Below are 24,515 nucleotides of genomic sequence, written 5' to 3' on the forward strand. Positions count from 1 at the left end.
GATTTGAATTCTAATGTAGAAGATATTTTTTGTTAACCAGCGAAAGTTTTTATTTCAGTGCTTTTATTATACTTCATAATTGTGACTTATTATGCAATTATTGAAGAAATGGGTAATTTGGAAGTGCCTATCATTTCAAAGCTCACTTAGGCCTTGGCATGCTGATGCACATCTACAATCAGGGTACATTATAGGCTGAGATAGAAGAATTGCTAGTTGTGATCAGTCAGGGCTATCTAATTCCTACCTCATAAATCAGTAAGAAAAATGCATGAGTAAATAAATAATTTAAAAAATACTTAAAGTTCAGTTCAAGGAAGCGATTTTATAACTCTTGCTTTTCAAAATAAGATTATCATAAGTTATCTATGGCAATTAATGCAATGATTGAATATAATCTTTTCCAATAAAATATTTTCATATACTTAAAATTGTACAACTAGAATCATAATTATCTCACATTATGTTAGGCAATGAACACAAGACAGGTTTTAGAATATATAGAAAATAATACAAATGAAGTTATAATGAAGTCAGAGAAGGATATAGCAATTTTTATGTTGCACAATTTAATCTTTTACTTACCTTTTTATTTTAAGAACTTTAGCATGACCGTGCAGTTACACAAAAATACATAGAAGATAGAACATAGAAAACTTTAATAAACAGATAAATGGACACAAAAGAAAGAAGAGACAGAGAAACTGAGAAAGACAACACTTTGTTTTCCTTGATATTTTAATATTCCTTTAAATTGCTTAACAACTATTAATTGTGCTTTGTTGAAAAATTTAAGGATTGACAGGAATTAAGGCTTTAATAAAGCTTTGGCATTAATGGTCACTTATATCACAAGCCAACAAAGAATTCAATAACTGAACAAAAGTAAAATCAATTATGAACTGATTCACTAATTTTGAAAGCATTTATATTTATTTAATTATACTTTATTTATAATGAAATATTAGCTTTCTTTTGGTTAAATATTATTTCAGCCTGCACATATACAATAGCATAATAATGCACGTCTTTACACAGATAGCATTATAAATATCTGTTTACCTTGACTATGGACTCTCAGTCGTCAAAATATAAGCAATATATGGGAATATACAATGGAATCTAAACTGATAATAAATAATCTAAGTGCTACTGTGTGGTTTAAAATTCCTTAAACACAATAAGTTTTCCATTTTGCAAGTTTAAAATAGTATTTATCATTTAACAACTAAAGAGGGAATTAAGGAAAAGAATAACTAACAACAATCAAAAGAGTGAACTTTTATGGACCACTAACATTTCCAACGATGTGATAAGGATAGTGATTTCAAATACTCCTTTCTTGAGAGGAAAGAAAACTTACAAAGATAAACAAGATTCTCTAAAAAATATTTATCTGTGTTAGAAAAAAGTTTACCAAATTAATAATTTGTGGGTTTACTGTGAAAAAGCTTTTGAAAAAAGTTGAAATAAATTATTCAGGGGCTCAAAATATCATCATTCATTGGTTGTCTTGGTTTGGTAACAGGTATGGGAAAGGTACCAATTTATTTTGAATGTTTAATTGATAAAAGTATAACTAAGTTGTGAAACTCACTAGGAGGAATTTTCAGTATATTCCTATTAATATTTAATTTGGTAAAACAATCTTCAGTGTCATCCACTTCTGAAATGGATAAATACTGGTTGTATAAGACATTGGTAGAATAAGAATCACTGGTTACTTTTGTGATAAATGATACTGGAAGTACTTATTTTGTCATGATTGTGAGGGTTTAGTAGTATCACATGAAACAGGAAATAAATGATCTCTAAGATATACTGCAGGGTTTGATGGGACTAGATAAATTAAATGTAAAATCACAACATTTTTGGAAAACTGCACTTTCAACTTTCTACATTCTAGATTCTCAGGCGTTCTGTTTAGGTAGGTCTTCTGATTTGAAAATGTAAAACGTGTACTAAAGTTATTACTTATATTAAAATAGGATATAGTCAGCTAATACATCATAGATCAATCATGATATCAGATCAATCATGATGATTTTCTGACATAACAGACATTTCTGACAAAATAAGAGATTGTTTTGGGATTCAGAAAAAGAGTGTTCTATGCCAAAGAAGTGAGATCTAAAAATTTCTAACCAGGCTGTCTAACTGAGAACTTTGGGAAAATAGAGCCTTTTTAATATCCTCATAGAATTATCTAATAGCCTATTTTACAAAGTATGACTACTTTTCAATGCACTTACACTAATTGGGATAATTACTTTTGTTTTTATGTTACTACAATCAGTAATCACCAAATAGATTTCATTATAATAAATACCATGCTAATAAGACAGTGCTCACTATGCTCAATTACATATCAGCATTCAAAATAATTAAAACAATTATAAGAGATTTATATCAAAATTTAAATATAATTAACTCTGCTGACTGGGTAGTCAAATACAAATATGAAATAGTATTATTATAATAGAAACTTGTGGACTATTTCAATTCTTATTAATTTCAATTAAATTTAAAAAGCTTGTATATTATATAGTTTGAAAATGAACCTGTTATTTTCTCTAACAATACTAGTCATGTATTGTATATATTGTACAATATTTGCAACAACTTTTTCCTATAGTTTTCACCTATATTTTATTCTCTTTTTAAAAGATTAAGTCAAGTATATATTTTTATAATATAAATAACTGTCCAAAAGTATTCATTTTGGCCATTTTCCTGTCAAAAGAGGTGTTGTTTTAGAAAATGATTAGAAACAGATTGGTAAGGCAAGTAATGTTTTAGTTAAAATTACTAAACCTTCTAAAATGTTAATTTGACATCCTAGATCATATAAGCTGTTTTTATAATTTCACCCTGATGCTCAAAATATATAAAGTATCAGTATAATGCATTACTCAATTATTTCCTACATACAAGACTATGTTTTAAAGAAGGCATATGTTTTAGTGTGTGTGTGTGTGTGTGTGTTGTTTGTTGGTATAATCTACATTATATAGAAAACTTGCCACCTATTACATTGGTTATCTCAAAACCCACTATAAATATCTAGAAGTTTCTAATATGCAGAAAGATCAGGTATATATCTACTGATGGGGATTGCAGGTCAAAATAGCTGACATATATTGAATATAGTAACAAAACATTAATAATTAAATATATTGATTACAGACTGTCCAAATCTCATTTTAGTGTTACAGTACATATATAGAAACCTCTAGATGAGTTTTGGTTGCAAGTTCCAAGTCATATATGGAATTTGAAGAACATAGCATAAATATTGCCTATAGCACATAACTCTAAGTGAATAACTGAAGACAGGGAAAAATAAGTTAATTTTTAAAAATTATTTGGATATTATTTATTTCTGGGCCAATAAGTAAAATTTTCCAGTACTTGAAAGATAGAAGTCATATGCATATACTTTGCAATATTATTCAATACAATGAAATAACTACCTATGTTAAAAGGACAGACCTTTTTGAAATATAGTTACAAATCTTTTAAAAATCATTGAAACATGGTAAATATATGTTGATGCATATTTCATTATTGAATGTTATACACATACTTTTTCAACTAATCAGTTTGTAATTGTAATTAATCATTTAGTTCCCATCTTCATGGATCTCAAAGACAAAAATATCTGTGCTACCTCAAAATGCTGCTAGGTAGGAATTTCTAGAGTTGGACTCTCCTATTCCATTTACAATAGAATCACCCTGAAACTTGTTAATAGCATACATTTTCAGACTTCTTTCTACTTTCACTGAACAAGTATCTCCTGATGTGGAACCATTGTAATCTGTTTTGTAATCTCCCAAGTGCAAACAAAAGTTAAAGAGTTCTCTCTTGATTAACCCTTCTTTCCATTATCAAAAATATTCCATTATTCCAAATCCTCCTTGTGTCTCATACAGACAATTGTAAGGACTTCCCATCTGGTTTCCCTAATTCTTGACCCTATTCAGTTGTGTTCTACTCACATTCCAGGGCACTAATCTTAAAAGAATGCAAGAAACATAACTATTACAAAGTTCTCTTTGCATCCTAATTAAGCACAATCTATTAGTCTTGCTGTCATGATCTCTTTATACAATCTCTAATCAACAACTTTAGTTTTGTCATCCACAAGTAAGCTTCAACATCCATACCCTCTATCTCATAAGGAATCTTAATTTATTCTCTAATAAACACTGTACACTGAAGGAATTTTAATGGATTATCCAAAATTTTTATCTTCTTAAAGCTTTTGGAGCCGCTACTAAATTCACTTAGCATGAAAATGACTCTCAATTTAGTAGTCACAAATATATCCATTACGTAACTGTAAGTTACATCAATCTACCAAATCTGAGCTAATAATTGTGTCAGCACATGAGCAAACATTGTCCTCTGAAAGTAGTATATGGCTGATGAGAATTCATCTAGACAGCTATTTTATTCTTTATTCTATCTTTATTAGTTCCTCAAGACCCACCAAAATAACCATTTCTTCAAAAGCTAATTCCCCTCACTTCAGTTGGCTTCTACGAGAATAAAGACAAATAGTGATTTCCAAAGCAACAACATTATTAAGTAAATTGTTTTTGTCTGTGTAATTTCTTTCCTATGAATCTGTTTCATAGCATCTTCTGGTCCTAATAGCACAACTTGACAACCTCCTTATCATCCAACTCAGATATTTTAAAGCAAAGAAACTTAAGTCAAGGTGTTACTTCTATTTTTTTTTCAAATTTGCCAAGGATCCATGGTTTAATTTTATAACTATGGCCTATTCCTGATATCATAATGATTGAGAAATATTACAGGTTCTCAACATCTTAAATAGTTGAACAATTTCAATAAAAAGAAAGAGGTAGCATTTTAGGTATTTTAAGTGTTGTTCTAGGTAAGGTAGAATTTTCTACTATTTTTAAGTCTAGTTGATTAACCATTAGACTATTCTTTACAAAATAAATGGCAAAAACTTGCCATCCTAACTTCATCCCATTATAGCAGAAATGAGAAAGATAAATAAATTAACTCTTATATTCCATTTTCATCAGTGATTCTATTAGTTCCAAAACTCAAATACTAAGCTGTGGCTCAATATAGCTAATAAAATAACAATTATTAATAAACATTCTTTTTCTGCATTTCAAATCTTTGTAACAAATAGGTTTTTCTAACTATATGCTTCTTACATTATTTATCCACATGACAATGGTGAAGTTAAAAAAAGCCTTAACTCATCTTTGATATGTGTCAAGGATGCACTGAGATTTAAATAGCAACATGCTAAATTATACAATTTGTAATATGTTTACTTATTTACCAGAGCAACTGGGTAGTTTCAACTTAGGAACTTTCTTTTCAGAATGCTGCCTCTTCTAGGTACAGGATCAGCTAATAGTTACAGTACTCATTATTTTGATTTTTAGAATTTCTTATGATAGACAATCTGTGTCAGAAGTGTGAAAGTATGTCTTTCACCAGTTATTACTCAACAGAACATAGAGGAGTAAGTAGTAACTTCTTATGATAGTTTTTGCTCTACTCAATTGTCCATCTAGTTGATTGCTAAAAGGCTAGCCTAAAACTAAACCTTACATTGAGTTCATAATATTGTTTAGTATCAAATGACTTTCATATTTCAGTTATCACTAAACATTTTGTCCTAAGTTATGGTTGTACATGAGAAAATCTACCTATGGAAGTAACCAACTTCTCAAAGATGCAACTAATCTGATTTTTACATAAGATAATGCTGATACTGTCAGAATACTACATTATAAGCAATATCATAGCTAAGTCATTAAATATCTTAAAGAGCATTTATCAACACAAGAATATTGAAGTGCACAATTCAAAGTTGTATGAGTTTGGACTGACCTACTTGAGAAATTCAACACCATATCCTAAAGGTGTACTGTAGTACTTTATAGTACTTAAACTCAATCATAGAAAGGAAAAAAAAATAAAGGTATAATCCCTCCCTATCTAGAAACTCCATTATTTGATATTTTATATATTCAATTTTGAATAATGACTTTTGAGGTTCAGGTCAATTGTCCTTCTTGTAGAGAGGCAAAGATGTATAATACTACACATGAGCTAGAAGTAAAAAGGGGCCCTGAACACTTATATGCATAATATATATCAGTAAAGTTATATTCTAATTCTTATATATTAAATTTCCAGAAATATTACCTGAAGATATGAGATGTTTATTTTTAAAATGACAAATCCAATTCTATATTTTATTTTCTTTTTGCAACTTAAGGATACACTGAGATTCCAAGAACAGTCGGTGCAGAATCTTTGTAAATATTTGAAATTTGTTATAGTTCAGAATTTTATGAGACAGCAATGCAGGTAAAAGCAATTTAAATCTTACACTGCTGAGGTTCTGTCATTGTGAAGACTATGCCTTTCTATAAAAATCAGTTTAAATTTAAATGTTTTCCAACAAATATATCTTTGTTAGGTGCTATTCTGCAATGTGGAGTTTATTTTTACCCGAATAAGTCTTTATTAAAATAAAATTGAAAAATGTAACTACCATATACAAATCACAGACATATTTCTATCTGCAGATTGTTAGCAAAGTTAGCATTGTTTCTTACTAGAATTACCTCAGAAGTGTTTGAAAATTTCATTGAACAGGTTTTAGTATTACGCACATTTTTATGATTACTCTTTATTTGGTTTTGTGTTCATAAGCAGATTTTTTTAATCAAATGTTTTTACACCTTTGCATTTGTACAATTCCCAGCAAAATTTAAGGTCAATATAATTTTTGGTAAAAAATAGACAATTAATCAGACAAATTTTTATCACTGTGGTTTTAGTTTTATCTTGAAAAAGCTTAATTATATTTCCAAAACATTACCAGTGTTATATCTAGTCATTTTTTTGTAATTAAGGGAAAACATGTTGCTTTATCAGTATGTATGTGAAATTATTGATTTGAATAACTTATGCTTTATATGGAAAGAAGGATAAAATTTGAGATTTGAGTGTCCTACTTAATCCATGATTTGTAAATTACTACTCACAAATTTAGGCAAAGAACAGAAAAAAATTTTACATTGAACTCTTGGTTAAGAAACTCACTCAGAGAAAGGTACTAAGTTTGTGGAGGAGAAAAAACTCTCTGTCTTTTTTTTTCAGTGTAGTATCTGGGAGCCATAATCTTAGGACAAAACATACATCCATGTATTCTTTTGAATTGCCAGTAGCTTAGAAGTTTATCAAAATTGTATATTTTTGATGGGAATAAAATAAACCAGAGTACCACATTAAGACAATATTTTTTGTTTACTGAAACCCTTCAGTTATTTTTGTTAACTACACCATGGATATAATCATTAGTAATGGCAATTGCTTAGTAAGTAGCATAGTACAATATAAAAAATTATGCACAGAAAACAAAATGTAAGAGCCTATTCAATATGTATTCAAGTTATACACTGTTATATTTTGGGAAAGTGAATTTTCAGAATAATTAATTTGATGGTTAAATTATTCATAATTTCTGATACTACATTTTATATATTTTGATGCTTACCTAAATATATATGTACATATATATATATATATATATATATATCAATTCTTTAGAAACTTTAGCAATTACTATATATACATATACATATATATATAATTTGTTAACCGTAATGTTGAAAATAGTTTTTAACACATACTCTAACTATTCCAGAAATCAGCAAATAGGCAAATATTCAGATATATTTCATCTCTACAGTTTTAGCTTTACTGAATCTTTACACAATATTAATACTTTATCTAGCCATTTTTAGTAATTAACAGAATCATGAAAAACTCAACAGGGAAAAACTTGAATTATTTACATATTTCTTTTTATAAATTAAATTGATTCCATGACTTTACTAAATTTATAAATATGTACTTCTTTCATACATATTTTTATTTGCATGTGTTTCATATAGTATTGAAAAATGTATCAGACAACATTAGATACATTTTCAGATAATTTCTTGCATTTCAAATCGTCACTAAAACATTGAAATTCTCCATTCCTGTATTTACATATTTTGGAAAACTACTTAAGAGGTTTTTAGATCCATTACTTGTTATATAAACATGAAGATTATCATGCAAAAGAACCATACCTTCCAGTCCTTCATTAAATAGAATAAAGATAAATCAGCATTCAAAACTACAGAAATATTGAATTTAAATTTCACATTCATTTGCTTTCATGGCTTTAGAATTTCAGCATAACCAAATGGATTTTGTCACAGTGCTTACAATTAGTATGAGCAAATTATTTTTACAAATGTTCAAAACAAGTAAAGAGGTACAAATATCCTAGATCATGCAGGTGTACAAGGCCTCATGGTGGATATTTAATATGCATTACACACAAGCAATATTATATTTAGAAAAATACTTCAACAGTGCTTAGTTTAGATTGATGTTTGTGCTTTTTCTTTTTTTCTTTCTTTCTTTCTTTTTTTTTTTATTTTGGCCTACTGCTTGCTCTGTTACTTTGTTGTAGGTGATCCCTGAAAGTATATGTAAATCATTGCAGAGTGCAGTTCTAGCATAGCTGTAGCAGGCAAAAGTGTGACAGAAAGAAAGAAATATAGAAAGGAAGAGAGATTTATCTCCATGATAGTCAATGATAAAATTTCCTTAAGTATGTTTTGGCCTTCTCACTCCTTTTGAGAACCTTGTTGTGGGGATTTCTTGATCCCTTCAGAGTACTGTGCAACCTTCTCAAGAGATCATTTAGTATAAGTTTCCACCTTGGAGTAGATCTTCCTACCTTTCCAGTCTTAATTCTGTGACAAATGACTGCAAATCGACAGTTGAGCTCAGAGATTTGCGGCTCTACTATTTTCCTGCAGTGGTCACCTCTGTTTGCCATCAAGTTTGCTGCTTGGTCCCGTGTGGAGTCCACCTTTGGGCAGATGTCATTCATTTCGGCCTTTAAACGCTGTATTCCATGAGCAAGAAACAGGGCTTTAAGTTAGTAATCAAAGTTTGAGCAGACACAGAGGAAGAGAGTGTGAGATGGTGAGAGAGGCAGAGGAGAAAAGGGAGAGAAAGACATGATAAGGAGAGAACTGGAATTATATGTAAAACAGAGTGGACAGAACAAAACCAATTTCAATAACAGTGAAACAGAATGAAATTGTGTGATCTTAAAATACTAGAACAGTATTTTTACGTTTCTTATATGTCTCTTTAATCTATGTACTTCATTTAAAGAAGGACAAAGAAAATGTACTGATAGTGTCTGGAAACAAGCATATTATTATACATTTGGTCTTGTTTTCTATTATCTTTACTGAAGTTAACAGTTATAGCACCACTGCATTATGTGTTTAAGAGGGAAAATTCCCTAAGTACAATTTTACATTATTTTCTGTTACTTCTGAGATCATTATTTTCTTGAATATCATGGAAAAGGTTGATTTTCCAGTACCTAAATATCTGCATTGCATATAAAAGGAGTGTTGCACATAAACTAATGGACCCATGTGTCAAATATCCAATGTATATATTATATCAAAATCTTTTCTTGAATGTTGCCATTATATGAATATAATTAACTATGAATCAATACTACAGAATATGATGCAAACGAATACCAAGATATAATCCAGATTATGAAGTAAATATGCTTATGAGATATCCTAGAATGTCTTTAGAGTTTTACTAAAAAAAGATAAATCCTGCAGAAAAAAATAAAGAAATTAAGAGCTGATTATGGTGGTATAGAGATATGAACCCAACAGTCTTGAAAGACTGACAGGAAATTTGCTAATAAAAGATAATATATGTTACATAATGACTTCAAGTTACCATCTTGTATAAATTAGGAAGATTTGCTTCCAAAAACTAGTAAACAAAATAAAGGAAAGACAGAAATATTAACAATAGCTGATTTTTAAGCAGTAATGACTATATATTACTGAGAATTTGAACCAAAACTTAGTATATTGTTACTTTAAATGATTTTGTCCAAAAAACAACATTTTAAATTTGATTGTGAAGTGAAATAATGTCAAATAGAGATAAAGTATGAAGAAGATATATTTCCAATTCATATATCTTATTGTAGAAATCGTTTTGAAACAAACGTTAATTTGAAATTATGGCATACAACATAGGATTCCTGGATAAGTTTAAAAAAATTACCTGTTTTAAAATGTTAATTTTTATATGTGTTTAATGTAAAAATTGGTTTACATAAGATGGTGATAATGGATAATACATTGTTGAATATTACTTATTCAAAATGTTTAAAAAATTACTTTACACTTGATATTTCAGAGTATATTCAAATGCATGATGTGGTATCTAAATGATTGGTACAAGATCAAGTAAAAATTCATTTTTGTTTCATAAATACCAATACATTTATCATAAACTTAATTTTATAAAATTATAGAACAATTTTTTACATGACAGTGTTGCATGGTATAGTATATGCTAATGTGGAATGCTGTAAGTTTTAAAATAAAATCTCAAAGTATGGAGCATCCTGAACTTAGTAATCTTTGGATCAGAGATACTGAATCTATGCTAAAATTGGTATTTGACAGTAACAGATCAAAAAAATTAGTAATAAATGAAGGATACATTATAGACAAGAAACTATGTTGATAAAGCACAGAATATTGACGTTAAAATAAGAATTGCTTTAAAATTTGACAGAAAAGTAAGTCCTTGTAATCATTAGTGAGATTAAATTGAGTATATAGAGGTCAGATATGAACTTGGACAAATATCTAAATTATAGAACTCTATAATGTTATTAATCTCTATAAAAGGAGGAAAATAGAAAAGAACAGGGATAAGAAAATAAGGAAGGATGGTAGATCATTAAAAGAAGGAAGCAACACAGATAGAAAGAAACAGAGAATGGCTAGACTTTTTTTTTTTATTAAAGTCTTTAGCATTTTGTAATTTAAACATGGTTGTCTTATCTTGTGCAGTTAGAAAACTACTTTTCATAATATTGTATTTATTACCTTAAAAATGTCTTCCTGTTGTTGCGGTTTCTTTTTTTCAGATTCATCCAAAAGTTCATCTGTATGAATGATCCACTTTGTGATCTGTTTTACATTCTTATCAAAGGTTTCCATGTGTTTCTGGTACTCCTGAATTACATAGAAACATACCATATTACTGGTTAGATAAGACTCTTATAAATGTTTGTTCTACTTTATAAAAAGAAGAAAATTTTAACTCCCTTTGAGTAACATACCAAAAATAGAAAATAGTGTTAAATCATAAAATATCTTAGAATTATGTTCTAGTATATTATTATATATAGAAAAAATCATTAAATTTTAAGACACAAACACCATTCCTGAACTCTTATTTTCTTGTTTTGGTTTTGTGTTGTTTGCGGAAAAGCTTCTGTCTCTTTTCTTACCAACAAAAGATTTAGCCATTCTTGTGCTCTGGATGTGACAGCTATCCAGTTACTATTCAGAAGACTCAGTTTGTCCTCCACTAACATTTCCTTCTTGCCCAACACCGTTTTCAATGCCTCTCCTAGTTCAGTAACACTCTTCAAGTGAGCCTTCTGTTTCTCAATCTCTTTTTGCGTAGCCTGTGGAAAAGTTAACATTAAGCTGTGAGTAAAACACCACATTTAGCATTAATAATTCAAGTTTATAAAAGGGTTGTGTTTGGTTCCTATGCAGAGATTTTGTAAGGTCATAAACTTGCAACCATGTTTTTATTATGAATCTTACCATATATATTGTAGTTTCATTACTGGATATATAGGACATATATTGTTATACAAATGTTATTGATTTACTAATCATAATTATATATGTTTAGTAGCTAAGCCTAAAGATTTTTCATTTAATATTGTATATTTATTAGTTTGATCATGCATTGCATAATGGAAGACAATTTAAGAATCATTTACAAATAAATACCTGCCTTTAGAAAATTAAACAACTATGATTCTATTAATTTTCTATAACAGTATATTCAATCTTTTGGAGACATAAATAATTTGATACCTCATTAGGCATGATGAACCCTTTTCATAATTTTTTCTAAAGTATGAAATAAAAATACACACAACTGATACAAAGAAGGAAGTAATTTAAAACAGAAGCCAATGCCCTAACAACCAAAGCCAATGTCAAAATAAGACAAAATCACTGAGGAATAGCAATAGTAAATCACAGTAAGTTCACAAGTAGAATCAAACAATTAATGCATGTAGAACCATAGAAGTATTCTATGTAAAGAAGCTATCTCCATCAGACAGTGGATTTATCACTTCTAGGTATTCTCAAAATGTCTTTTTGTCTGTGTAACACACCACAATTCCATATAGGGAGCATTTCTCCACACTATGAGGTCCTATTCAATTCTTGGTCCTTGAGTACTTTTTTGTTAGGTCTCTGAGGAACCCAGACAAATGGCTAACTGTAGTGTCTATTAACATATCAATTCAGACAATTGGTCACCAACCTCTCTGCAAGTACCCATTTCAGGGTGTGGCTCCTCAGCACTTCCCACAACTACCTACCCCCTACCCTAAACCTCTCCAGCCCCTAAGCTTTCCTTCTTTTTCCCCAGATTCTCTCTTTCCTACATAACTTAAGCCATTTTGGCTACTTGCTCTCTTGGTTCATGGTTCTCTTTGTCCTCTCAGGTCTTTTGTCATTCCTCTCTTGCTCTCCCTCTCTCTTTTACCTTTTATGGAACAGTCTATTCTCCTGGCAATTTCAGTATGGAATCTTCCATATGACTCTGGATATATTCTCCCTTATACTTACAATAAAAACCTCTTCAACCATACCTAGAAGCAGTCATGTCTTTATTTCCATTCAGTTTTATTTATTGATTCTTGCTTTAGACATCAAATAAACAGAAAAAATAAGTATGCCACAAAATGCTGATTGAACAAATAATTAGGTGACAAACAATCATTTTCATTTATGAAAGTTTATATTTTTCTCATATTAACATTAAAATGCTGAAATTGAGGTAACTGAGTCAAATGAATTTATCTGCTATGACAGAAATGATTATTTTTAATATAAGTACTATTTGTTTTACATGAATGAGACTAGCATTTCACAAAATCAATTTGTTTAGATATCAATCATGAGTGTTTTTTGTATTCCTCTTAGAGTCCAGACACTATTGCAAAATACAATAGTGCAAAACTGCAAAATAACAGTATTAAGTTTCTTTTAGAAAATGATAGTACCAAGCTGATCCTACATTCCAAACAGCTGGACAAAACAGCCCTACAGACTACAGCTAGGATATCTGAATCTTCTTCGAATCCCCCAAGACAGCACCCCTTACGAGCAGGAAGTAGTTTGGAAAGAACGACGCCCAAATTCCCAAATATTTGTATAAATGTTTGTTTTCATTTAATTGGACTTTGTTATATAAAATTAAATAAAAAAAATAATAATAAAAAAAGAAAATGATAGTACCAGGTTTGGAAAAACACAACACAGTTTGAAATTAATAGGCATGGACTAGATTTCAACTCTTTCAAAATTCTGTATACTAGTGGGGAAAATATGTACTTTACAAATATAGAAATTGACTATTCTAGGTTAGAAAGATAAAATGATATAAAAGAAAATATTTTTCCTGCTTTTATCATCAATTACACTTAGGGTTTTTATTTGTTTATTTTCCCTCAAGTTATAAAGTGTGCGATCCTTATGGTAATTTTAAAATGAGGAAAAAATAATATTATTTTCAATATTTTATATTTTGACCTACATGATAATTATATATACTTTCAAAGCCATTCGGACAACAAAATTGGAACTGCACTAGTGACTGTATGGGGTTTTATGATCATCAAAAATGTTTAGCATAAGTAGAATTATACTGAAACAATATGTCTGCAAATATTAATAAGTGTTAACATTTTGGGATAAAATATATAAGCAGGTACTTGCAGAAATATTAAAAACCAAGTTTGATGATTTCCAGTAAACAAATATATTATTACCAGGATGCAAAAATAGTTAAAAGCTACTGTAATTCATTATAATAATAGAATAGGTGTACCTATTTGCATCCTATTCATAGGCAATGTAAGAAGACAATGTAAAAATTGCATTCAGATTAATTCTTCATACATACTAGTGAAGTTGATTTTAGAAATGTTGAGGTGCATATATTAAAGTGCATACTTTTTTATTAGAAAACCTACCCTCTTGTTTTCTGTTGATATTCTTAAATTTACACTTATAAAAGTTATTGGAATAATTATCTGATCTACAAGAAACAAACATGTAGACACTATTCTCCATGATTATGAGACAGGGCTCATTTTGGCTAGAAAACATCCTATTGTGTCAATTACCTTTCCCCCCAAGTTTTCAATGCCTCTGTAATGTTTCTGGAAATGTCCCCATGACATTTATTCTAAGGATAATTTCTATATTTGATCGCCTACTACACTCATTCAATTCTTTCAGAACAATTTCTTAAGGGAAGCCTGTTTATAGTTAATATCTTTGTCTAACCACACATTTATCCAAATACGTTCTTCACAGGCATTTCATTACATTATCATTTCCTTTCCTAGGATACTACAGTAATTTCATTTTGATTATTATTTATATTTTATGCACTAAAAAGTAGATGAGGGGTTAACTAATATGTTTGTATGTGGTTTCTTAAAATTCTTAGCCATGCAAGGGTATATGTAACTACCATAACATTTCTGATCATGACAAACTGAGTAATTAAAATTAAAAGGTAGAAATTTATCATATTGCAATTTCTAAATTTTAATTTTACATGACAATGTATATTTACCATTAAATTGATAGTGTATGTATACAATATTCCTCAAGAGTGCATAATACAGTATAATATGATATATACATGACAAAATTTTATATTAATTACTTTTCTGAGACCTTGCATACTATCATGGCTTAAGGTCTAGGACATATTTTACTCTTAGACTATGCAACAGGCTAATATAATGATAAGTTAAAGAATAATTTAAATCATTTAATATTGGATTATATAGCAATGTATACTGAGGTTTTATAAATAATGCTTCATCTAGTAAAGATTTTCATGGAAGCAGAATGTGCAGGACAGAAATTATAGACATAACTATAATGACAGTGAAAAGTAACTTCAATGGCATTGAACAGTTGTTCTATTTTCTAAGTAACAGCTGTTTGATACATTCATTGTACCAAGTTAATGATCTGCTAGTGATATTTCACTTCACAGATGAATTACTATGCTCTCTTTTCAAAAAAAAAAGATATGTAATGTTTCATGAGAATGATAGTGTAACAGACTTCAGAAATAAGAAATAGATCTCATACTTTTATAGTTAAGAGGGTGACATGGTAAGGCAATTATTCCTACAAAGTAGGAGAGGAAATTAGATTCCTTTAAACAGTGAAAGATATTTAAAAAAAACACACAGGAAATAATTAAGAGACTTGGATGTATTTCCCATAAGACTGCTTGGAATTTTTGAGTCTTATATGACTGATATTTTCCAGTGGTGTTCAAATGTGCAGAATATTATGATGCTAGCTACATTAGGTGAACTGATTAAATGCATGATTCCAAGAGAGAGTCCACTCATTTGTCTATTTTGCAACTTTTGTATATGTAACTAAGAAACTGTCAAACAGATTGTCATTTTGAGATGATGTTTTGTTTTGTGAGTGTGTGTGTGAGTGTGTGTGTGTGTTTGAGGAAAAGTAATCATTACATTTTATAATTGAAGTAGCAAAAAAAAGTAATTTAGAAAACTGAGTATTCTTTATGTTGAACTTTGTAAATACTTGTCACTGAAATAACACAATTTGCTTCATAAATTGCTAGTTAAGCATTGTCAAGTCCAAAAAAGAAAAAAGAAAAAACTCCATTTCCCCCCAATTCTTGTGGTGGTAAGACAAAAGGAAACATTCCTTAACTTGTGGAGCAGGTTCCCCTATCACAGGCAGAAGGAAAAAATAGCTATCTGCAGAGGTTATTTGCATACCAAAGAGCATGCTGGCCTAAGTTTCTTCAGTATCACAAATAACTCAGACATTTCAGAGTCCATCCTGGCTCTTCTTGGGTCTTTTATCCTCCCCTCCCCCTCTACCCTAAATTTACTCCACCTCAGAAGCTTCCCTACCACAGCTATTCCTCCTTGATAACCCTGCTATTTTAGTTATGCTTCCTCTTTTCTCTGCCTCCCTTTTTGCCTCTCTCTTTTGCCTAGCCTTAGCCTTTATTTTCTGTACCTTCTTTTGTCTTCCTCTTAATCTCTCTCCTCTTATTCTTTCTATCTATCAGGACCAATCTGTAGGCTATGCTCAGACTACTACTTTCTCTGCCCTGGAGTCTTCCAGATTCCAATGGTTGTTTTCTCCCTCATGTCTACAGTGTCATTGGTATCAGTTTATACCAATATCAGTTACTTTGCATTATTTAACTTTCTAAATAGAATTCAATGTTTTCTCTTATTGATGTTGTCAGACAACTCTTTCTATAACACAATGTAAATGTGTTTTCAAAAAAAAAATAAACTGATGGATCCAACATAGTATAAGAGAAAACATTTTAGGAAATCATGGTTAACTGTTAGGTTTTAGTTGGCACTATGAGTTTAAGGAGCTTAATTAAATGATTCAGAATTTTTCAACAATGTCACTAAATTAGAATAAATGAAATCTGCTATTGTTTAAATCATAAAATTATGTATAATAAACTGTAAGAACTGCTACTTTCTAAAAATAATAATCATTAAATATCTATTTATTTACAAAAATATTTACTATTATGGCTCAGATAAGATGCTAAGCAAATTTATTCATTGATGAGATACTTTTAATTGATTTTTTATATACAACTTATCAGATTTACTTTTAAATCATTAAAAGTACTACTTTTATGGTTGAGCAAAATGTTTCTTTACTATAATTCCAGCATTTGGGAGACTAAAGCAGAAGGATCATGTGTTAAAGTTACAGTATAAAGAAGGGATTCAGGGTAGGTGTTCTCATATGCCAGCCAGGATGACAATGTCACTAGAAGGGACTGAGGAATTCTGGGAGAACTCACCAGCTATGACATATCAGTAGGTACCTCAGCTTTGTCTAGTACAACTTTTGCCAAGAAAATACATCAGCTGTGAATCAAGTAAGGAGATGAGATGAAGACTCTGTGTTTGGCCATAATTTCAGACTACTTAAACCTCCTATAATTTAGAGAACTTTCCAAAAGATATTATAATGTAGAATTTTAATGTCTTTTTGTTTTTCCTTGATTTGATTTTTGATTTGTTTGTGAAGTCAATGCAAAATATACCTCTTTAGAAAATTGAGGAAAAATCTTTATGAAGATCCCACAATGGAGTATATTTTTTATAACTTTAAATTGTCTCCTAACTTGCTTATAAAATGTAACTAACTGAGTTTCAAATTCCTTTTATGTCTATAATTTGTTCTTTATGCATCATTACAGAAATAGTTTGCATTCCAGGGTTTCTCCCTTGTCAGAGTATGTTTTATGCCGCCCCATAAGTCACATGATGAAGTTCCTAATACTGGTACCTCATAATGCAACTTTATTACAATAGAACATTACAGAGGTAACTGTTATAATATTGTATTGAGAGTGAATCTGTGTACCTAGTGTCATTAAAAGAAGATTAATTTGATATCCAGATATGTCCACAAATGAGACTAATATGAAAACCAAGAAGTACATTTGCTAATAACTTTCCTGACAACTAATCTTTGACTTTTAGTCTCTAGAACTATGGAAGTAAGATTTTCACATTTGAAACCACTGCTTTGTATAGTCTGCTAAGGAAGTCATGGTAATCCATTGAAAATGGTCAGTTTCAAAGCAGCAATGAAGATATATTTGTGGTATAAAAAGGGATTACAGAAAGTCAATTCTTGATAGTATTTATGAATCCCTTAAATGTAGCTTGTACATTTTATGATATTACATACAGAAATAAAAATAAAAAAAAATTAGTTTGGACAGAATCACCTAACTTGCCATCCCTTTCTGAACAGAAATGGATGGAAGTGGGTGAAGTGGATGATGGAGGGGAGTGGAGGATGGATGGGAGGAGAGGATGGAGGGAAAACTGCTCAGGATGGTAAATAAATAAATGAAGAAATAAAACTGTACCCTGGTATGTGTGTGTGGTTTGGGATTTTTTTCTGCTAGGCAATAATAATGTTTTATATAGATTTGTACATTACATGAACTTTTTTTTTAAACCTCATTCTTTAATTACTGAGGTAAAAGGCCAGGAATATACTGCATTAGGCAAGAAAATTATCTCTTAAAAAGCATTCTCTCTGTATTCATTTCAGTGCAAGTTTATTAAGCCAGGGTTCAATGTTGCTTATCTAAAACCCATACTTTCTTTCAAACTCTGGTAAATTGATCAGGTCACATTTGAACTGGCAAATGAAATAAAAGCATTAATGATGCATGGAGATTTTACCAGCCATCACTAAGAGAGAACTAGTATTCTCCACTTTATTAGCTTCCTTGTTGTGGGTGAAATTTAAAACTCACAGCAGTGAGCAAGTTTTATGACAAGAGTAGAAACAAACAAAGATCTTGAAAAGCAAGCTCAAGGATGACCTAGGCCATTGGATGATTTCCTATACCAAAGATAATTGCTTTATCCTGAACTGGTAACCTTACTTGAGAAAGAATCCCATATTTATCTTCTCAGAAACACTGCACATTAGTTGAATTTTTATAGTAAGTAACTCAGATTATACCTAAGTATACAATTATTGATTTAATCTAAAAAACATACACAATGCCATTATGTGATAGAATGGTAACAGGAAAATGAGGTCAGTATAATTTTAGTCTATATTATCTGTTTTATTTCCTTATCATAATAATCTCAAATAATATATGATCTTAAAATAACAGATCTAACTCCAAAAAATCCTTCTTAGGAGAGAGAAAAGGAATATATTGCACCACAATTTTCACTAAGAGAAATGGTTTTAAGTGTGGCATCAGAACATCATAAGATTTTATATAATATACATTTTTTTTCAAAACTGGAATACAATGTTTAGCCTTAATAATCTTAAATTAAATGTAAATACATTGTATGACTAATTAAATCAGTCAAATATTATTAATTTAAAGAAATGATAGTAAATATGCTTTGCAAATGGCCTAAAGCTTAGGCAAAGTCTAAGATGAAAATAGGCTGTTAACACGAGCTACATCAGCTATTTCCTTTTTATTAGCCTAATTTAAAATACTCTAGTAATGAATCAGCTGGAAAAAAATATTAAACTATGAATGTTTGACTTTAAATTCTACGCAGCAATAAATGTCCCTCTGGCTGTCAAAAGAAATGACAAGAATTTTCCAGCTAGAATCAGAGTTGGCCAAGTGCCCTTGGGTGACAGAAATGATAGTATCTTCTCCCTTGCCTTTTCATTCTTTGTAATTATAACCTTGGAAATATAGGGAACAGTCACTATATCATGCTGTATCCTGGTTGTTAGTTCCAGTTAGGGACTCACTCTAGTTTGACATAAACCAATAAAATATAGAACTTAATCTCTGTGAATGATAGATTTAGATCTTTAGATTCACATGATTCATTTGTAATACCCACAGCGGTCTGAACTATATGTTTTTAGTAATAATTTTCATTTTTAAATATTTTTCAAGACAGGGTTACTTTGTGTGTCTTTGTAGACCAGAATGGCCTTGAACTCAAAGAGATCCACGTGCCTCTGTCTTCCAAGTGATGAGATTAAAGATGTGTGACAATACTGCCTGTCAATAATGTACATATTTTATAGGATTTACTCATAACTAATTTGCTCAATATATGCTTTGGAAAGAGTCTTCATGAAGTTTGCCATTTGATTCATCAGTCTGGAAATACACAGTTAGAATCTGTTAAATTTTTATAATTTTTTTTTAAATTTCAATTTTAAACAAGCTTGTTTTACATGTCAGTCCCAGTTCCCACACTCTCCTCTCCTCCCATGTTCCCCCCACCAACCCCAGTGCCATCCTATTTCTGCTCCCCAGGGAGGATGAGGCCTTCCATGGGGGCCCTTCCAAGTCTGTCATAACATTTGGAGCAGGGCCTAGGCCCTCCCTTATGTGTCTAGGCTGAGGGGGTATCCCTCTACGTGGAATGGGCTCCCAAAGACCATTTGTATACTAGGGATAAATACTGAAACACTATCAGAAGCCCCATAGACCACCAATCCTCCCAACTAACACCACATTCAGAGGGTCTGGGTCAGCCCTATGCTGGTTTCCTGTCTATCAGATTGGAGTCCATTTAATTTTTGAAGGAAGCAATTATGAAGCAAGGTAACATTGATAATTATATTAATATTAGGCATTACTATTTGGTTGTAAAATCATTTACTATATGCCTTCCTATATATTTAAATTAACTTTCAGTAATACAAGATTTACCTTTCCCCAGGCAATCTCAGCATCCAAATTACTTGGCATTCCATCAACTGCGGATCTCTTTGTCAATTCCATATCTGTTGCTGCCAGCCATTCTGTCAAGACATTCATTTCCTTTCTCATCTTACGGGATAATTTCAAGCATTTCTCCAACTGTTGTTTTCTCTCTGTTACCTAAAAGAAAATAATAATATATTAAATTTGGCTTAATTTTAAGTAAAGTTAATTTGCAATAATTGAAAATTTTATATTTCTATCACAATAAAATAACTATTTTCCTACATGCTGTTTCCAATCTTATTTTAGAAAAGTCATATAGTGAGGAAATTAATAGTGAGTAAAAAGTTTTGACAACAAAAATGTTTAGCCAAAATATAGCATCTTTATCTAATGCAATGATAGCAGAACAACAGAAAACCTACATGAATTTCTCTCTAAATAAATTAAAAGCAATATTTATGACCAAAGTTTGGAATAAATATGATAAAAGTCAAACATAAGATATGACCTATTTGTCAAAGGAAACCTATAGCCATTTGGCAAATACATGGACAAACAGGCTTACAGGCTTCAAAATGCATATGAGTCTCTTGCTTAGGAGACCATTAAAATAGGAGAAAAGAATTTCTTTACAGAGGAAAAATTTTAGTGTAATATACAGAATTCCAAATTTCTTATTCACTACATTTTCAAATTACTTTTGCACAGAACACCATCAACCACCACTTATCCAAAAAACAAAAAAATTTTGTAACAAAAATTGCACTTTTATAAAATTTAAATCTTATCATATATATATATATATATATATGTATATACATATTTACTTTCACTGTTTAAAATCTAGATCTAAAACAAGAAAAAATTCTCCAGTAGAAAATTAACTAGTATATATTCTATGTGGCACAATGGAATATTGCAAAGGAAAAAACTCAGTAGAAGTTTAAGTCACTGTTATCTTAATTTGAATTTCTTCCTATATATACAGTATTTGTCTTCATAAAAGATTTAATTAAAATGGTATGTATGAATACATGAGAAAAACTTTATTTATGCTACTATTTGTTGGCAAGAAAACCAAAGAAAGTTTGATATATTTAGTTTTGTTTTAGAGACAGGTTTTCTTTGTGTAGCCTTGCTTTCCTAAGATCAAAGTGGCTAGGAATTAAGAGATCTACCAGGCTCTACCTTCAAAGTACTAGGATTGAAGGCATGTGCTATCATGCCAAGGTCAAGATTATTTAATTAAAATGCTATCTGAAAAATAGACTTAAAGATAGTCTGAACTGTAATGAAATTGTATAAGAAAATAAGGCAACAATATGAATGCATATTTATGCCTCAGGCTCTCTGTGTGTGCGTAATAACTATTAACATGAAAAAAATCAAAGATAAAACTATGTCTAAAGTGTTTAAGGTGTTGCAATATAAATGCTAATACACATTTCAAATAGATTTAGAACAGATTTTTCAAGATTAGTGGCAGGTAGGTGTACAACAGGAGAGATTAGGTAGGGGATTGGGGAAAAGTCCTGGGGGAGACAACTGGAATTGGGGGAACCTTTGGGGAACAATGTGGAAACCTGTTATAGTTGAAGCTCTCTGGAATCTTCAAAAGTGACCCTAGCAAAGTATCCTAGTAATCCTGAATACAGAGCCTGAACTGGCCATTTTCTTTCTTTCTTCCTTCCTTCCTTCCTTCCATCCTTCCTTCCTTCCTTCCTTCTTTTTCTTTTTTTTTTTTTTTTGTTTGTTTGTTTCCCCAGCTCTACAGCTTCTTAGGGTTTTTAATCTGTTTTGATTTTATTTTTTTAATTTTTATTTTACATATTGATCCCATTTCCCTCTCCCTCCCTCACTTCCTCCCACCCACCCACCTTCCCTATTTCCCTCTCTCCCCCCCTCACATGCATCCCAAACACTCTCCCCTCCCATACTCCCCCACTCCACATGTAGGGTGATGAACTGGCCATTTTCAACATGCAGACAAGGCTTCCAGCAGTGGAACTGCGATATCAACCCAATCACAAAGCCTTCAACCTACAATCTATCCTGCCTCCATATTTGCTGGCTTAATGTTGGTGAAGAACTTGTAGACTGGCCCAACATGAAGCGCAGGCTACAAAAAGGAGCACAGACATAACATTGACTAGATAATCAGGAAACAGAGGTTGGACAGTCAGGGAAACCGAAGTAGAATGAAATATGACTGGGGAAATAATTCAGAGAAATGGCTACTAATGATATTCTGCTATAGTCATAGATCAGTGCCAGGCTCAGTTGTCATCAGACAGGTAACATCCAGCAGCTGGTGGCAGCAGATGAAGAGAGTAAGGAAAGTCAGAGGAACCCAGCAGAAGAGGTAAGTGAAGGACTGTAGGAGCCACAGGGGTCTAGGAAACCAGGAGAAGGCCCACAAAATTGACTAAGAAGGGCTCCTAGATGATCACAGAGACTGAAGCAACACTCATGGACCCTGAATTGGTGAGCATTTTAGCTTGGAAGGGCAAGCCCCAGAAGTTTGAAAAATACATTACTGTTCTTGGTTGGTATTTCCCCAGGATATCACTGTGTGCTGGTAGTATAAAGTATTTAGTACAAAAAATGTACTTAATTATGTGCAAGCATGTAATTTCTAACGACATCTAATTTAGAATGCCTTTCTATTTGTATATTAAAAGAATTCTTTCATCAAACACAGCTCTTTTGTCTTTGTTAAAAAACCACCTTCATTGAACATGTTTTGAAGGTCAATAAATAGAAAATTATTTTTCCCTTAGCCAAGAAATACAAGATTTATAGCATAATTATATTATGATATAACATACAATCCTTTAATGACTAATGTTTCTAAATATATATATTTAATTAATATATATTTATTTCAAATACAAATTTTTTCCTCTATTTGTGATGCACTCTAAGATTCTATTAAAATATCATTTCTCTGTATTCATCACTTTGTGTTAATGGTATTATTAAATTTCAAATTAAGTATAAGCTCTCAAATTTGTAGTTTTTGGGGATAAATCGGGATTTGCATCATTACTAGATTCATTAAATTTTTAATAATAATAAACTGGTGGTCCTAATAGTTTTCTAAATTCATTTTTGTTGTTTTAAAGTCCAAGTGATTATTTCCTATAGTGTTCTATGTCAAAACTACTCATGTTAAAGGCAATGGTGTTGTGCATACAATTGTCCCAGACAATCATTTATAATTGAAAGAGTAAGATGAGACTGTCACTTTTTCAGCCCCATTTTATTTTTATTACTGAGTGTGCACATCATCCATGCCTGTTGTAATATTATTGTAATCCCAGCATTTGAATGATGGAAGAAGAAGGATTATGAGTTCAAAGCCACCCTTAACTACTTTGTGACTTCAACACAAGCCTGTGATCAGTAAGACCCTGTCATCACAAGATTTCAGTGTAGGGGTGCTAGTAAATATTAAACTACTGTGAACAGAGAATAAAGATTACTTTAAAACTAAAACAGTTAGATATAGGTCTTGTCAAAGATGTATTTAAGACAATGCCTCCCCATGCAGAAATATCATCAGAAAGAGAAAAGAAAATTACATGATATTAAAAATGGATTTGGAAGGAATTGGAGGAGAGGAAATAATAGACAGGTATTAATTCAAACACACACACACACACAAATATTTAAGAGAATATTTGTTTTTTATAATATTTTAACTCAACATAGAATTTATTGTCTTGATTTCAAACTATGCCTACTCCACTGTGCCAAGTTCATTCTAAGTGTAATGTGCTACTCCTAGTATGACTGAATATAGAATATATACTTGTCTTCCAGTCATAGTAAATAGATTTCTTCCACTGAATAGAAAGAATTTAGAAAAAGAACAGTCTTTTGTAGATATCTATTTACCAATAAATTCCTGCTGAAGCCTCATATTCTTTTCAACTTATGTGGACAAGCAGAGACTAATGGTATCTTAATGTTGATTTCATTTGGAAATACTCAAATGAGACAGAGAATCCAAATAAAGATTTCTGGAATTATATATGCTTTCC

The 24,515-nt window shown here is 30.7% G+C and overlaps 1 protein-coding gene across 1 annotated transcript in view; it reads right to left on the bottom strand.

The window, feature by feature from the left end:
- Positions 1-24,515, bottom strand: part of LOC127218243 (dystrophin) — a gene marked incomplete at both ends in the record, with an annotated part of 283,679 nt that overhangs the window by 129,660 nt on the left and 129,504 nt on the right. The window contains 4 exons of the mRNA XM_051179265.1: positions 8,810-8,980; positions 11,025-11,153; positions 11,432-11,611; positions 20,473-20,643. Of these exons, the coding sequence (XP_051035222.1) occupies positions 8,810-8,980; positions 11,025-11,153; positions 11,432-11,611; positions 20,473-20,643 (651 nt within the window). The remainder of the gene's footprint in view (positions 1-8,809; positions 8,981-11,024; positions 11,154-11,431; positions 11,612-20,472; positions 20,644-24,515) is intronic.

This window comes from Phodopus roborovskii, unplaced genomic scaffold (assembly GCF_943737965.1).
Source record: "Phodopus roborovskii unplaced genomic scaffold, PHOROB, whole genome shotgun sequence".
NCBI classification, from domain to species: Eukaryota; Metazoa; Chordata; class Mammalia; order Rodentia; family Cricetidae; genus Phodopus; species Phodopus roborovskii.